Source organism: Corvus brachyrhynchos, unplaced genomic scaffold, assembly GCF_000691975.1.
Source record: "Corvus brachyrhynchos isolate BGI_N302 unplaced genomic scaffold, ASM69197v1 scaffold83, whole genome shotgun sequence".
Lineage (NCBI taxonomy): Eukaryota > Metazoa > Chordata > Aves > Passeriformes > Corvidae > Corvus > Corvus brachyrhynchos.
Genome location: NW_008238464.1, coordinates 5,337,793 through 5,353,564, shown reverse-complemented (window position 1 = coordinate 5,353,564; position 15,772 = coordinate 5,337,793). Strand labels below are relative to the sequence as shown.

General features: G+C 39.5%; 1 protein-coding gene and 1 long non-coding RNA gene across 5 annotated transcripts in view; one reads left to right on the top strand and one right to left on the bottom strand.

The window, feature by feature from the left end:
- Window positions 1-1,675: 1,675 nt before the first annotated feature.
- LOC108447373 overlaps window positions 1,676-15,772 on the top strand; it is a 59,833-nt gene continuing 45,736 nt past the window's right edge. Inside the window, exon 1 of the long non-coding RNA XR_001862918.1 lies at window positions 1,676-4,596. This is a non-coding gene — a long non-coding RNA (uncharacterized LOC108447373). The remainder of the gene's footprint in view (window positions 4,597-15,772) is intronic.
- LOC103617541 (sulfotransferase 1C1) lies at window positions 7,264-14,885 on the bottom strand. 4 transcript variants are annotated; one of them, XM_017737168.1, is made up of 8 exons: window positions 14,816-14,885; window positions 13,714-13,891; window positions 11,842-11,979; window positions 9,929-10,026; window positions 9,493-9,619; window positions 8,164-8,258; window positions 7,785-7,965; window positions 7,264-7,633 (listed from the first exon to the last, which is right to left on the bottom strand). In XM_017737168.1, the coding sequence occupies exons 2-8, from the start codon at window positions 13,877-13,879 to the stop codon at window positions 7,521-7,523; spliced, it is 918 nt and encodes a 305-aa protein (XP_017592657.1). In that variant the 5' UTR covers window positions 13,880-13,891; window positions 14,816-14,885; the 3' UTR covers window positions 7,264-7,520. The 4 variants fall into 4 exon arrangements, with proteins under 4 accessions (XP_017592657.1, XP_017592656.1, XP_008634063.1 ...); XM_017737167.1 differs by lacking the exon at window positions 14,816-14,885 and adding an exon at window positions 14,717-14,809; XM_008635841.2 differs by lacking the exon at window positions 14,816-14,885 and adding an exon at window positions 14,349-14,421.

The following is a 15,772-nucleotide window of genomic DNA, read 5'->3' as shown; positions in this document are numbered from 1 at the left end:
CGCTACATCCTCCCCGACCCGCTTCCGCCTCCGTCATCCCGGCACGCCGGGCTCGGCCTGTCCGTCCCTGAGCACCGCCCCGGGGGCGGGCGGGGCTGTGCTGAGGGCCTGCTGCCTCGGCGCCAGGGTGTAGCTGGGCCGCGGTGTGGGTCCCAGGTGTCGCTGCCGAGCTTGTGTTTTCCGCCTTCTAAAAAGGGGAAAGGGTATGGCTGCAACACGGTTGCACCCTGTTATTCCCTGTTCCTGAAGGGCTCTTGCGGGCAACGCAGTGCCGTCAGCGCGGGTGTCTCACTGCCACCATAAGGAGAGCGTGAGGTGAAGAGTAACGTGCTAGGGCAGAAGCTTAACGATTTAAGAGCCTGTTTTTAATACTTCGATGGAAACACAAAGTGATCAAGTTATTTATCGAATAAATGCAGCGGGTGCCAATAGGATGGTGCCAGACTTTTCATCAGAGCCCAGGGACGAGGAGCAATGGCCTTAAACAAAATCACAAGAAGTTTCACTCCAGCACTAGGGAGAACTTCTTTACACTGAGGGCGTCAGAGCACTGGAACAGGCTGCCCAGAGGGGTTGTGGAGTCTCCCTCTCTAGAGACATTCAAACCCCACCTGGATACATTCCTTTGTCACCTGCTCTAGGTGACCCTGCCTTGGCAGGGGGGTTGGATGAGATGATCCCCCTTCCAACCCTAACAATTCCATGATAAAGTAAATTCAAAAATGGATGTGAAGGACTACCAGAGCTAATAGAAGAACCCAGGTGTTACGGCTTGTAATTACGTGTTTTGTAAGAGACGCTTTTATGCCGGTTTGAGGGGAGCAATGCCTACTTTAAAGGGCACACATTTTTCATCGTAACCATGCGTGCACTTTGGTAGTGCCTGAATAATTTTTCACATTTTCTGATAAGTAATTCATTTTTAATGAGAAGTTGCCTGGGAAAAACAATTTAGGCATATTATTCTGTTTATGGTTCACTGGATGAATACCACCAAATTAATTATAATGCCATGAGAGAATATGTATTTTAATAAAAAGTCGCATTAGTTGAAACGCTCATCTCGGAAGAATAATTGCATTTTTTCAAGTGCACTTACTGTCATTCTTCTTGTAAAATTCAAATGGCAAATATTGACAAAAGGCAGAAAGGTTCTTCACATATACCTAAGAAAGTGTTTATTTTTTTCCCCCCTGAAATGCATTCACAGGCCATTATGTACATATTCATGTATATTTATTTATGCAGGTACACAGCTATAGCAGGAACATATGGTTCCATGCTCACAAAGGTTGCTGTCAAGGAACAGATGTCCCTAACCAAACAGCATGAAGGTGTTGTTTCTTCATAACTTGTGTTATACTTTTTAGAAGCCTCAGAGGGCATTAAACAGATAATTCTTTCTTTCCCCTTTCACCTTGGGATACTCTGAACTGTTTACCTATGCCTGTGCTGCTGTGATCTAACATGGGGATTTCGCACAATTTCAAGAAGAGCCTCTCAAGAAAGAGTCTTTCCAAAACCATTCCTTAGCAAAAGCTTTTACCCCAAACTATGCCATGCTGCACGGCTCTGTGCTTCAAGGTCAGCCTCCAACTGAATTTTGATATTTGAGAAGAACATTGTAGGAAACTAACCTTCTCTTTTGGAAAACCACAGAGAAAACAATGTTTCATGTAAATTTGTTCCTCTGCCTATCTTCAGACAATATGTATTATGTACCAATTCTTGGGTCATCTCATGATTTAGCCTACGAGGGAATTGATTTTGGACCTTGTCCAAGGCAGACACAGAAGAGTTTTCAGAGGTGTTTGTACTGAAGGCAATGAGCTACTGGCTCACTCATGGCAGGCTTTCTGAAACTGATTCTGGCTGATTCAGCCACCCCTCCCTGAGCTCCATGTTCCTGTGAGACAGGAATAGAGCCAAATCAAATATTTGACAGAGACAGGCCAAATCTCCGCTCCCACCCTCCTCCATTTTATGCAACAGAATTTAGGTATATTGTACATTTGTCTTAACAGTCTTTTATTCTGGTCCTGAATTGCAACAGCAATTGTAAAGAATCTTGGTTAGGGAATGGTAGAAGAATTTTAAAAAGTTTATAGAATAACTAAAAGAAAAACAATTGAGGATTTTGACTGTTGATTATTTCAGTTTGTTACAATAAAGCACAAGTTGCTCTGAATTTTGTGGGGAAAATTGTTGAAAAATTTGTACCTGCAATAGACTGATAGAGTTTTCTTAAACAATTTAAGAACTGTCTTACCTATCTAGAAGGAGACAGTAAGCTGATACATAATAATGAATGCAGCTAATTTGAGACAAGATAAGTGAGAAAAACAAGAATAATTTACATAGTCCATATATCCCACGATTTTATTATCTTTGTAAAAGATAATTAATTCATATTTAAAAATAGCATTGTCTATGTAAAACAAGATAACAAGATAAACAATAAAAGAGCATAACAAATTTTCTATCCTGCTTTCATTGAGAAGCCAAGTCCCACAGGGCTGTAATTAGCCCTTACATCAAGGCAGGGCACAAATGCTTGTTCACTAGCATTGGAATTATTAGACCTGCAAGAATTTTCTGAAGAGCACAGAATGAGAAAACGCCTGTAGTTTTATAAAGGAGCAGATGCTTTAAATACTTACCACTGTAGAATCTGTCTTTGCAACAAGTTCTGAGGATTGCAGACTCTCAGTTGTGACCTATGCCAGGCCAGTCAGAGTTCTTGCTTTGAGCTGCTTCTATACCTTTTTTACATGCCAGGTTAATATAAGGGAAAATGGCATATGAATTTATGGTATGTTAACTATTTTCCTCTGTTTGGAAACTTAAAGTACAGCCCCTGCCCTGTGCAAATGAACTGCAAATTATTTGGCTGACTATGTTGGGTTGAAATTCAGTATGTTCCCACAGGAGTGGAATGATACAGTGAAAAAGAGAGTTATTTATCTCAGTACCATTTTGTGTGTGAAGGATTGGTTAGGTGTTAAAAAAGTAGACTGTATATATAGTCCTCAATTCTGGTCTTAAACTGCAACAGGAAAGAGAGGTGAGTAATTTGATATTCTCACCAGCAAAGGCCAACCAGCCTGTTGACAGATTAGTGTAAAACTCACAGGAGGAACCATTTTCTTTTCACACCTGGGATGAGGTCTGGCTACAAAAGACTTCCATTGTTAACAGAACGTGGAGATCCTCTAATTGCACACAGAGATAGTAACAAATGTAGCTGAGTGAGTGTTATTGGTACAATAAAAAATTACTGTGAATGAAAAGGCCCAATTTTAACAAATAAAAAAAATTAGTTACCTTAATTTTTAGGTGCCTGACCTAAGAGTCTACCTGTACTTACATTGCCTGTACCAGAGCAGGACCCAGTGTAGCTTGCTTTTGACATGATGCCTCTGTCTCCACAGTCATGGTAGATGGATATAATTAGACTGTGAGCCTTCAGACAGTTCAAAAAGCAGTCTGAGCTCACACAGCTGATAGATACCAACTGCCCTTGCAGCAGGTGATGCCAAAGCCCTTCTGCAAAACAATCAATGAGTAATTTGCCTCTTTGACATTAACCATGGAACACTGTTGAATGACAACTTTCCTGATCTACCTAGACAGTGCTTGGTCTGGAGGGCAGGCAGAGCCTTGTTATCCAGCCTAAGCGCATTACTTTCAGTCCAGCAGCACAGTTTGGTTGCATCTTAGAAGTATGAAGGACTTAACTCTCACTCTCAATGTGCCTCTAGGCTCACCTACAGCCTCCATTGAGACACTGAGGATGTGAGGGAAATGAAAGCTTCCGTCCAGGCTTAAAATATGTTAATGCACTTCTGAAAAATGCCAGAATTAATAATTAACCTGGTTGTAAAGATAAGGCTCTTTGTGAACATGTTTACATAAACCATTATAAAAAACTTATATAGAGTAAGATGTCCATATCCTATATGGATAGGACAAATTAAATAAAATCTTCTTCCTCTGCATGTGGTTTTTTTCCTAACTGGAGAAACAGAGACTTTCAGTTCAAGTATGAAGCAGATCATCTGCAGTTAGTTTAGTGGAAGGGAAAGCAGTGTCCCTCTGCCTTTGAATGCTAGCTAGGAAGATAGAACAGCTCCCTTCTCTTTCTTTCTTTAATGTTTTTGAAGCTCTGTGCTTCTTTCATTCTCTTTCAGAAATGGTTGCATTCCATGTGAAAGTAAAATGTCTCCCCTAGCTGCTATTGACAGCCAGGCTCAAGGGGGATTATGACTACTCTAGGATTAATACAGCCATGTCCTTTAAACAGTCTGTATCGAAGCAGGAATCTTCACTCATTCCCATGGGAGGATTCGTTTTCGTAGTCGTTATGCAGAGCTGCAAAACAAAACCATGTGAACAGTTAACATGTATTAATCAACACTGACCTTGAAACATTTTTTAGAGATGAATAACAAAGTTTCGCCACTATCAGAACCCAGCAGGCACACTCTCTTGCAAAAGAAGAAACAAGCAGCATCGAAGAAGTTGCTGTGGGATTGCATTAGCTAAACTGACACAAGTCCTTGTTAAGCTGACATTGAAGATGTTGCACCTGAGAAGGTTAGTAAAACTGTGCATCTAGATAACTGGATGAAAATAAAGCATGGGCATATATTCAGAATTTATGTCTAATACAGTTCTGTACAGTTTTATCTCCATGGTAAATAGAGTCATGTGTTTGCATCAGAAGTGTGACAATAGTTTAAATTACTTGAAATAATTTGGCTGAACACATACAATCTCCTTCTGCAGTTGCTCATTGATTTACAGTATCTTATGTAAAAATATATTAAGTCTCTTACCAACTTCTGTTGGTATTAGTAAAAAATCTCCATATACAAACACATCATTTAAAGCTCTCCTGTACATAACAACTGACAGACCTAAAGATGTGGAAGTTAAAGGCAGTCTAGATGAGGGCACCCTCCAGTCATCTGCCCAGAAGCATATGCACATCTCTGTTGACATACATTCAAAATAAACATCAAACCATTGTAGAATCTGGGTCCATTGCGGGATGCTTACAGCCCATTAACCTATTTCCCAAATTTTCTTCGTAACTACAGATCAAATAATTTTCACTGGTAACAATAAACTATTCCTTGTGGTTTTACACTAGTACAATATGAACATTCTGCAAATCATGATTGAATCCATAAGTTGATCTCTCAGCTATGGTGGCTTGAGAAGGAATAAAAAGCAGAAACTCCCCACTTTTCTATCCTTCTGCCAGCTACATTTTTTCAAAAAAGTTAAGATTTTTGTCTTTGAATATATCGAAGGATAATATCAATAGCATAAGAGAAGCCAGTTTTTATGTAGCCACACATCAAGTGTTTGTTTCTCCCCTTTTTTATTCTGTGATTGCAGTCTGACCTGTGGTCCTTTTTATCTGTTGTTTGTAGCAGCTTAGTTGCAGCTGGGTGAAAAGTTACCTAAGGAAGTGAGAGCAAAGGTGGCTTTTCAATGGGATACAAGTCCCTTATTATATGGTTCCTCTATCCTTGCAGTTGCTATGCAACTCCCTTTTCAAATCAGGCTTCAGCCACTGTCAGCATTTTGCTTTTCTGATAGTTCAGAGATTTCAAGGGAGAAGTAAACAGGTCATTTGTGTGACCTTTTGTACAGCCTTGCTCATAAAATGTCACCAAGCTACTGAGTTAAGCATGTTTTCCATTTAGTGATACCTCTTGTGGCACTGAATGAGGATTAGATTGACAAGCTGTGCTGACTCGTGGTTTCATAGAGCAATGCAAGAGAATGGAAATATCTGAGAGAGCAGGCAGCACCTATTCCTTATACTTGCAGTAGTGAGACAGTAAATCAAGTTAATCATAAACAAAAACCAAACAAGTAGCGAAAAGCTCCTCAAGCTGGTATTTAGCCTTACTGTGATGAACAGCTATGCCTGTGACAGATAATTTTTTATCAGGTAGTCATTTTACTGAGTCATCCTTTGTTTGTGGACAGGAATCTGTTGGCCTGAAGTCTTAAAAAAAAAAAGTTGCGCTAATGTAATAAATATGTGTTTCCAGTTTCAGTGATTCCTGCATTTTTGGGGAAAACTCAATGGGCCAGGACAATGTAACTCCTACATTTAACAGGCAGCTTTTTGTTTGTTTTCAAATTGATGCAAGGTATTCCTGCCCTTTATGATTGCATTCACTTTAGATATATGCTGCCCTTTATGACTGTATTCATTTTAGATATGTGAATTAAATAGGTAGCCTGAATTGAACTTTGCATTTGACAGCTGCTCATATTGCTACAGATTTTTAGCTCACTTTTAACTCTCCATGAGCCAAAGAGAAAATATCCCCCGCAAACATTTTTTTGTATTAAACTAGACTAAGCTAGATTAAATGAGACTAAATGAGACTGAAACGGTATTTTCCTTTAGCTGCTGTAATCTACATTCTGTTCCCTCTGACATCCAGAGTGAAAACTCAGTTAAGCAGGAAGTCTTTATGGCCTTTTTTGTGTGCCAAGCTCAATGATGGCACTTGAAATCCAAAAGTGGATTGGTAACAGTTGCCTATAATTAAATGGGTTATGAATTACTTTACTTAATTTTGCTCAAGCTCAAAGCATGGCTGTAGTTATGGTACTAATGCTGAAGCAGAACTGGTTTTTATTTTCCTGTACCTACCAGGCCCTGTTGCAACTAAGAGCCCTCAATGAGATGTTTATATATTTGATTAAGAGTGAGATGAAGGAGAAGGCAATGGAGTGAGGCATCTGATGAACACTTTTACAACAGTGAAGAGGTTGCAGCACTGTCTCCCCACCTGGTTCACACCAACTTTCAGAATTTTCCAAATGTTAGCAGAACACTGTGATATCCAGTTCAGGAGGCAAGTGTGAGATGCAATAAGGACTACTGTGTCCACAGCTAGACTGTAGATAAATGCCTCTGTTCAGCCCTTCAGCAAATTTTATCAAAGGAAGTAATGGGTATTCAGTATTCTTGGAAATACTGCTTTCATCTCAACAGCATTTATAATGTCCAACTTAAAATGAGACCAAATTAAATTTATTCTACTTTGTGGACTTCTGTTGGTCTCTTTATACTTGACCACCTTTAAATTTGTTTACTGTTATTTATTGATTACGACCTGTTGCACTCCTTTAACACCTTTTTTCCTGTTGGTTCCTAGTTTCTGTTAAGAGTTTGATTTGAAAATGCCAGCAATATCAACTGCAGCTTTACAGAGACCAAAACTCACAGCATGTCTGAAATATTTTTATTAATGCTGAAAGTTGCTGTGGTAGGCGTGACTGAGAAGTGTTCAGTGGAATTATTTCAGAAGTCTTCAGTGGAATTACTAAACTTTGGCATAATTTGGGCACTCTCTCAGTAATGAAAAATCAGTGATGTGTGAAAGAGAGATCTTGGATTCTTAGGGACACTGACATTTTGTGAAGGAAAAGCAAAATATATGACATGGAAAAGGCTGAAGATCATTAAGTTCCATTGCAAGTAATTACAGTTCCATGCGAAAAACAAGAGAGGTATCAGACATTTTCTTCTTATAGTCTTCATCAAATTTCTCATTCTGAGCCACAGTGAAATGATTCTTCCAGTCTGCAACAGTCCCTAAGAAACAGAAAAGCAAAAAAAGAGAAAAGATTAATTTACCAGTATTTCCTGAAGCTCATTATCCATAACTTATCAGATACTTTTACTTCAATGCTTATTTCAAAACAGAATGACAACCAGAGTTGATGTCACTAACAGACCTCAGTACCTTTTCTCATGAATGGGGAAATGGAGTGATCCATTATTCCTTGAAAGTCTTTAGTGTAGTTTGCCATGGGATTGTTCTTCATTACCTCAAATGAGGTGCTATGGACTATTTTGTTTAGAACCTCCTGGCTCAGATCCTTCTCAAGGAATTTGGCAATCTTCTGAATTTCTTGCTTTGGATTCTGCAGAGACAATTACAATGGGATAAGATGGAGAGCTAGGAAAGGCAAAGAAATCAAACATAGTGTTAGAGCTGCAGTTCTCAAACAGAGAAGATCAGGTCTGATAAGAAGATCAGGTAATACAAAACTGTTGCTTGTAGTAGTATCTACTAGACTTACATACTTCAGAGCTCTATAAACATATGTTCTGCCTTTTACCTCCTTCATATCTTCATAGAAGAGATAGAGAATACGGTGCTTATCTTTTGCCTTCCACCATCCTTTTACGTGGTCATACCAGGAACCCCAGAGGACTGAAAAAGAAGTAATAGCAGCAGCAGCTATAAATGCCCCAACTGTCTTTAACACGTAGCACTCATGTTTCCCTCTTAACCAGTACCTGTGAATTTCCAAGCTGGTTTTGAATCACTATGGCTGTGATAAGCACTGCTGTGCACTGTGCTTATTACAGCATTTTTGCTATTAATCCCTCAGGTGTATGGATGCTCAGAGCAGGATTCATGTGTAGTTTTAGAGGGCAACAAATGCAAATGCATTATGGTCAATGGAAACACACATTTCCAGTATTCATTTGATCACCTGGACAAGGCTTGTCTTAATTGTCCCTGCTTTGAGCAGGGCAGGGGTTAGAACCATACAGACAACAAAATTCCATTGTGTTATTCTATGATTCTACCTGGTTTAAATATTTGCTATGCTGTCAGAAGTGCCTGCTTCTCTCCAGCAAGTGTCAAAATGATTAGCTAAGACAGAAGTAGATATGTTCTAGATGTCTGCACTGGGACAGATGGCTCCCAAGCTGATCTGGTCAAACACAAGACATAAGGCCTCCTTTGGACGTGAGATTCTTACGCTGGCCCTGGCCCAGCCACTGGTATTTCTAGGCCTACATGGTGGTAAAAATATTAATGACCAAAGGAAGCTTTAATGACCCAAACTGTAAACTGACACACACTTGACCAGGTTTTGTTTCTTGGATATCCTGTGATATCAGCACCTCTTTTAGAAACAGATGAATCAGCTTCTGGGGTTGCCTGCCCTTAGTTAGATAACTGTCTTTGTTCAGATGCCTGATTTTTAGATACATTAATTTAGGTACAAAGACTCCCTTATCTCAAATTCACACTGCACATTTCTAGCAAAATTAACCCTCAATTTCTTTTTAAAATTTCTAATTTTATCAGTCTAGAGTAAAACCAATTAAACCATTGTTCCTTTTCAACTGGCTTCTTTTAATCTCAGAGACAAGAGATTAAGACTGAAAATTGCCATACATTTTTCTGAATGATAACAGAATAAAGAGTAGTTGGGTTTTTTTTCTCAAAATGGGAGCATAAAGGTAGATTTAATCCTTTGGGCAATAATAAAAACCTGTGAATGAAGAAAAATTGTGACTGAAACACCTTCAGCATATATCCTTCCACAGTGTCAGAACTGGATTTCAAACCATAACTGAAATTAATAAATCAATGCCATGCATTCTTAAAATGATCAAAATCTCTTATACAACTGATTGCAGTTAATCACCTTTTCCAGTCATGAATTTCTCCACAAACTCCTCCCAGGTTCCTGGATCAGGCAATCCTTTATTCATTCTGTGGAAATGGTAGTATGACACCAGGTTGTCTTTTGCATTTCTTGCCACGTAGATTATCTTTATTGATATGAAAAGAGAGAGAGAGAAATTAACTTGCACATACTTATATAGATATTGAGCATCTCCTGGAGTTTTCTCTTGGAGCCTGCTGGTAGAGGTTTAAGAGATTTTGCTTTGAAGCTGCCATTTTCTAAAATCCAGCTCAGGTAACTTAGTCATGACTTTAGATTTGCACGGACTTTGCACATTAAAGGGAAAATATTTTTGGAGACCTTTTGTTTTCACAGAGATTCTGGAAGACATATTCTGCCCTGGTTTATGTCACTTTCTTTGCCCTTGAAGTAGAGTATGCCTCTTCAGCCTTACCTTACAGTTTTGTTCCCAGAAGGATGGAGGCAGCAGCTGCACAGGCAGATGAGTTTTTATTGTTCGTGGAGATGGCATGGCTTCAGCTAACTCCAGACCTGTGGGATGTTAATTATAAGATGTGAGTTGTTCTCTAAATTGCACTAGCACTTCTTTCCTGTGCTTATACATGTGATTGTGACTGACTTTTCAGCAGTTCACCTTGCATTGATCATTCATATCCACTTACATAGCAGTGTAACATATACAACATTACATAAGCATCTTCAGTGTTTCTAGAGAAAGTTTTATGTATGTATTCAAGTAGAAAAGGGGAAACACTGATTTATATCTTCGTGCTTTCTTGGGCCCATACCTAACTCCTGCTCTCCAACGGATAGTGATGAATACTGATTTATATTTATCCAACCAAAGTTTGTCCTTTGCAGTATTTAGTGATCTCCTTCCACCTTACAGGTAAGAAATTTTTGTTTCTTTCTAGGATACAAGAATATGACTGGCTGACTAGACTTTGTGAATAGCACATAAAGAGAAACTAAGAGAATGACAGTGGATTTTCAGTAGCTATGGATATATGGGACTACTTGGGAATATCTGGTGATATTTGGAGATGTGCTATCTCCTCCCTTCTCCTTTTTAAACATCTGTCATGACCTCCATAATTTTTTTCGGTCATCATCTATCATCCTCTGTCATCTATCATTTTTTTGTCTCTCTCCGTGTCAACACATTCTAGCTTATAAGACCAAAAGTAGCACTTCTGCAGAGCTAGTCAAGCTTTTCAGCTTCAAACCTGAGAGTCTGACTTAAAGATTTGTGTGGAAATGGAGGCCTTGCTGGGGGAGACTTTTGTAAGAAACTGCAAACCAGTGAAGCCTGCTGGTTGCCTGAATGTCCCACAGCTTGTTTAGATGACTAGACCCTAGAACTGAGCAGCGGTTACTTGAAACAGTAGCAAAACCACTGAAAACATTATCCATTGTACGGTATGCCCATCCTCTGCCCTGGAGGGGACGCCTGCTGAGATAGGGAGATTGCACAACCTCCCAGCAGAATCCCCCTGGAAAAGGCAGCCACCCTACACCTATGGCGAGAGAGGACACAGACCCATGATCCTCTTGGAGACCTATGCAGATCCTTTGTAACCCATTGGCTTTTACCCTCTCACACCCATCCCTGTATCCCTATAAGATATAGCCCTCTGCCCCTGTGGGATCAGAGAGCTTGTCCCTACCCTCTCCTTTGCAGGGTGTGGACTGATAAAGCTGCCCCATGCGGAACTGCTGTATGGGTCTCTCGTCTCCCTCCTCCTGGTCTGGCCTGGGGTTTGCCTCGCAGGACAAGAGCTGAAATCACTCTTGCTGAATCACTAAAGAGCTGATAGCCTGCTGAGACAGGCACCCCCTGTGAAGGCACCCCGGCGGCCAAGGGATCGCCGCAGACCTCTGAGGGACTGTTCCTTGCAGGACGCTCTCTCTGGAGCTGTCTGTTTCCTGGGTCTGAGCCACAGACCCTGTCCTGGCTGCTTTAATCAACCTTTTGGAAATACGTCCATGACATAGTTTTCTCTTCCATACAGGCTGTAATCACAGAATGGCATTCAATTGCCCCCATGTTGCCATTTTATAGGTATCTGCTGCTGGTTTAGGTACTGTGGAGTATCAAACACAGCTTCAGATACCACTCCAAAACATAATGGTCTTCAGTAGCACCTGAAGCTATCACATCTGCCAGCCTTGCAGCACTTTGAGTAGCACTAGTTGTTTATGTTAAAGCAACTGAACTGGTCCTTAGTAGCCAAAATGGTGCTTAGTTCAAGAACAGAGCAAGTAGGACCTTTCCCAGGAAATTTGTGGCATCAGCACTAAGTGCTTGTTTTGTTTCATTTTGTCTAAAAAAGAAATAATAGTCACCTGAGTAACGTAGAGATGGAGGCTCTGGGATAAACCACTCAAGGAAAGGCTGGCGTTTGTAAGTAGTCTCACGTTTACACTTTTCAGTGTCTCCATTTTGTTGAACCATATCCACTATCTCCTGTGTCCACGTGGTACCTGAAAATGTCAAATGTTTAGAGGTTTCCCTCCAGGATAGTCAACTGTTTCTTCTTCCATGGAACTGAAAGCCAGAAGGATGGACTCTGTGCTAATGGGGGAAAGAATAGCATAGAAAATAATAGACAAAATGGAAAGAGAGTGTAATAGAGGCAAAATGCCTAATTAAGCATACAAAGGTAATTCCCAAAGCACAATTTAAGGAATTCCATTTTAGACAGACTTCTTCTTGCTTGAAGAAATAGCCCCCACACCAGTACTGAAAAAAACACTAGGATAAGCTCACTATTGTTTGCAGAGAGGAATAAAACTCCCTTCTTTTATCCCTCACAAAAAGTCATGTATTTCAATTTGTTTTCATACTGAATTTGAGCAAAAAAATGCAATACCTGAACTTCAAGTGAGTAAAAATTTCATACAGCTTGAAAATATAAAAAAAGTGGCAGTATTTGCAAAGTTTCCATTTGAAACATGTTTATGAAAGTCTGAACATTTCATCTGCCCGAGCAGCTTCAACATTTTATAAGAGTTACAGCATAGTGTATCTTGTGTGTTTCTTTCCTTTTATGGCTGTCAACACTGTGTTAACTGCACCTCCTCTGAGGTACTGTGGCAGGTCAGCTAGAGAACAGGCTAAGGGATAAATTGGAAAGCAATTTGGGCAGGAGATTCAGCCCTTCTTAAGATGCTTGTGTTGTTCATCTCAGACAGGCATGACATAATGTCAAATGGAATCCTAACTTTAATTATTTTCAGGGTTTTTTTTCTTTCTCTCGGACCCATCTTAAAGACACAGAAAGGCACAGGATTCATGTCTGGCACAGGGCAGTTGATAGGGAATACAGTATCATACATTCACTCCAGGACAAGTGGCTAGAAGGTTTTAATCCCAGCTGGATAAAATAATGTGGTTTTGCCTTCAGTATACAGAGAGCAAATCAAAAGCTTTCAAGTTTTACAAAACTTATGGTGGGGTTTTTTGTTAAAAACATTTTTTTTTCCCCCTACTGACAAAAAAGAAAGCCCTTAAAAATTGTTGCTAATTCAAGTAATTATTTTTTTATGATGATCAAATTCTCCCATATCTGTTCCTGAATCTCCAAAAGGGTACATGTTTTTATTCATACAGAATTAATATTGATGCTTGTTATTTGCTGTTTTCTTGTGTAGTAAGTATAAATGGTCTGATGAAGAGGAGAAATATTGTCCAGTCACTGAGAAAAATACCAGAGAGCTAATATTAATGGTAATTTTTTTTTATTGGCCAAAATTACTAAATTAATTTGGTTATTTTAAAGAATTAATCAATTTTCAGAAATCACTACAAGCTTACACAACAAATCATTCCCCAAATACATTATATATTCCATAGTCATACAGTCAGTTTCTATCATTTCTTAGTAATGATCAGTTCTTTCTAGGCATTGTTAAATCGCTGCATATTGGTGGAAAACTTCTATTGACACCATTAATATAAATGCATATAATCTCAGTTAAGGGAAACAATTATAGGTCATTAGACTTTGGCCATTTGCACTTCAGTAGTAACAGATGGTTGTTGCATCTGCCAAAGAAGTCAGAAGTTACTAGTCACAGCTGACACAGCTTCATGTCTTTAAAATATGTCTAGTTTGGAGTTAAACAAATGTCAATCACAATAGAAAAACATAGATTTCAATGCCAACAATAACCACTATGCCAAACTTTTCTATTCTGTTTCCTACCCACACCAACCTGCTTTTGCATAGGTTGCGATGAGCACATCGTCAGGTCTGGCTTTGAACTTCCACACTTGGTCCCACGTGCTGCCAATTGGCTGTGTGAGGGGAACACCTTCCACTTCAAATAATTCAGGTCGAATCACTGTCTCTTTCAGACTCAAATCTTTCATTTTATCCATGGCCAATGAGCACTGCATGAAGAAAGGCTTAGAATTAATATGGCTGCTCCAAAAAAAAAAAATCTGAATTTCCTCATCTTGGCGTCTCTCTTATTGACTAAATTCCATGTCCTCTGATTTCTTTGGCCATGATTTGGCCTATCTGGATCCATATATAGACTCCTGGATCTCATTTTCAGAAATGCTTGGTGTATTGCTAGTAGTAGTTCTCTGTGTCTCTAAAAATCACTCTGTTTACTCAGGTAAAAAAGGAGAAAAAAGTCATTATTCTCATATCAAACACATTTATGTAAAATTCTGATGGTTGGTATGAGGCCTTCTAAAGGCAAGAAAAAGTATTCAGAGGTGTGATTCAAAAGAAGGAAGAGAATAATAGCTGGCAATGAAATCATCATACAGGACCCAACCCTTCCTCTGTGAAGAAAGTAAACAGAAATGCCTGCTACCACCCTTTGTGCGTTATACTCACAAAAATATTTGCAGACCTTTTCTGTGTTTAGTTCCTGGATCTTTTCACTTGCGGAACTCTTTGCTGTATTTTGAAATATGTTGCACATAAATAACCTGAACTAGATTGATAATTAACTAAAGGTTGTTAGACTTCAATTATGTAAATCAATCTGTTTTACAATAACTAGTTATTGATTTCTGGATTTCTCCCAAGGAGACCTCTTAGGCATAACTTTCAGAGCTCCAGAGTCTGGTTAGAGGAAAGATCTGCTTAATGGAAGGCTACAGAAATAATCCCAATTAAAAATATCAGCCAGAAAAAAAGACATTTCGATCCCGACAGCAAACATTGCTAGAATATTTTCTTTAGTTTTCTTGTTTACTCACAGCAATTTTATACAGATTCAGTTGAGAGGAATGAGATGTTGGATTGGTGGCTGAGCAGTCACTCGAGAAATTTTAAAAAAGCAGGAAAAAGAAACTTGCCAGAGAATTTTTCCTGCTTAAATGTCTTCAGTCCTTGGCTGTATTGATAACTACACAGGAATGTAAATCTTCAGGCATAAGTAGGCTGAAAACTTGTGTGAGTGGAGATTCCATTCTTCCTATCAGTGTGAGGAGAGTAAAGGAGGAAGTGCAGCAGCAGCCAACAGCTGAGCAGTTTTTGTGGCAAGGTTTATGAATCCTTTCTAATCCTGTGAAAGAAAAACACTTGGAATTCTCATCTAGAATCTCTCAGATTCTTTACTGGCAACAACAAAAAATGTCAGTCAATAGCTCCAGCAAGATTATTTTAATTTGTCTCTGTCATTGTCAACAGTCTTGGGATAATTCATTTTCTTACTAATATATAATCTAAATTGCAAAGATCCCGTGTGTGCAGAGAAACTCTGCACTGAACTGTGGCTCAATGGGCACAAGTCAGGCTCCAGTACAGTGCTAGAGATTGCTTATTCTCAGTCTGCTAGGGTCATTTGTCTGTTCAGGTGTAAAGTCCCAGGTTATGGGAGGTGGTATCTGTCCAGGGAATCTGCCCAAATCCTTGCACACACCCTGCCGTACAAGGACTGACTACTTTAGGGCGCATCAGAGTTTTTCCTCATCCCAAAAATGTTATTCTCTACTTCCCATCAGCAGGTGATCCAGCCACCTCCCAGGAAGCAGGGCTTCAGCCCACAGGTGGTTGCTGTATGTAAGTGTCTCGGTTTTGAAAGACAGGTGTCTGCTAAGGAAGGCAGAGGCCCCCCTTGAAGTGGCAGATATAACCCCTTTTCCCTCCAAGTTATTATATTTTGAAATCAAGGGCCTTTAGGCAAAGATGTGGGAAATAGGAATAACAGTTCTTTACTATATATATATATATATATGTATATAACCAGTCAAACAAAACAACAACTATGGCAGTAACAGCAAACACAAACCCAGTCCCAGCCTTCTTGGCTG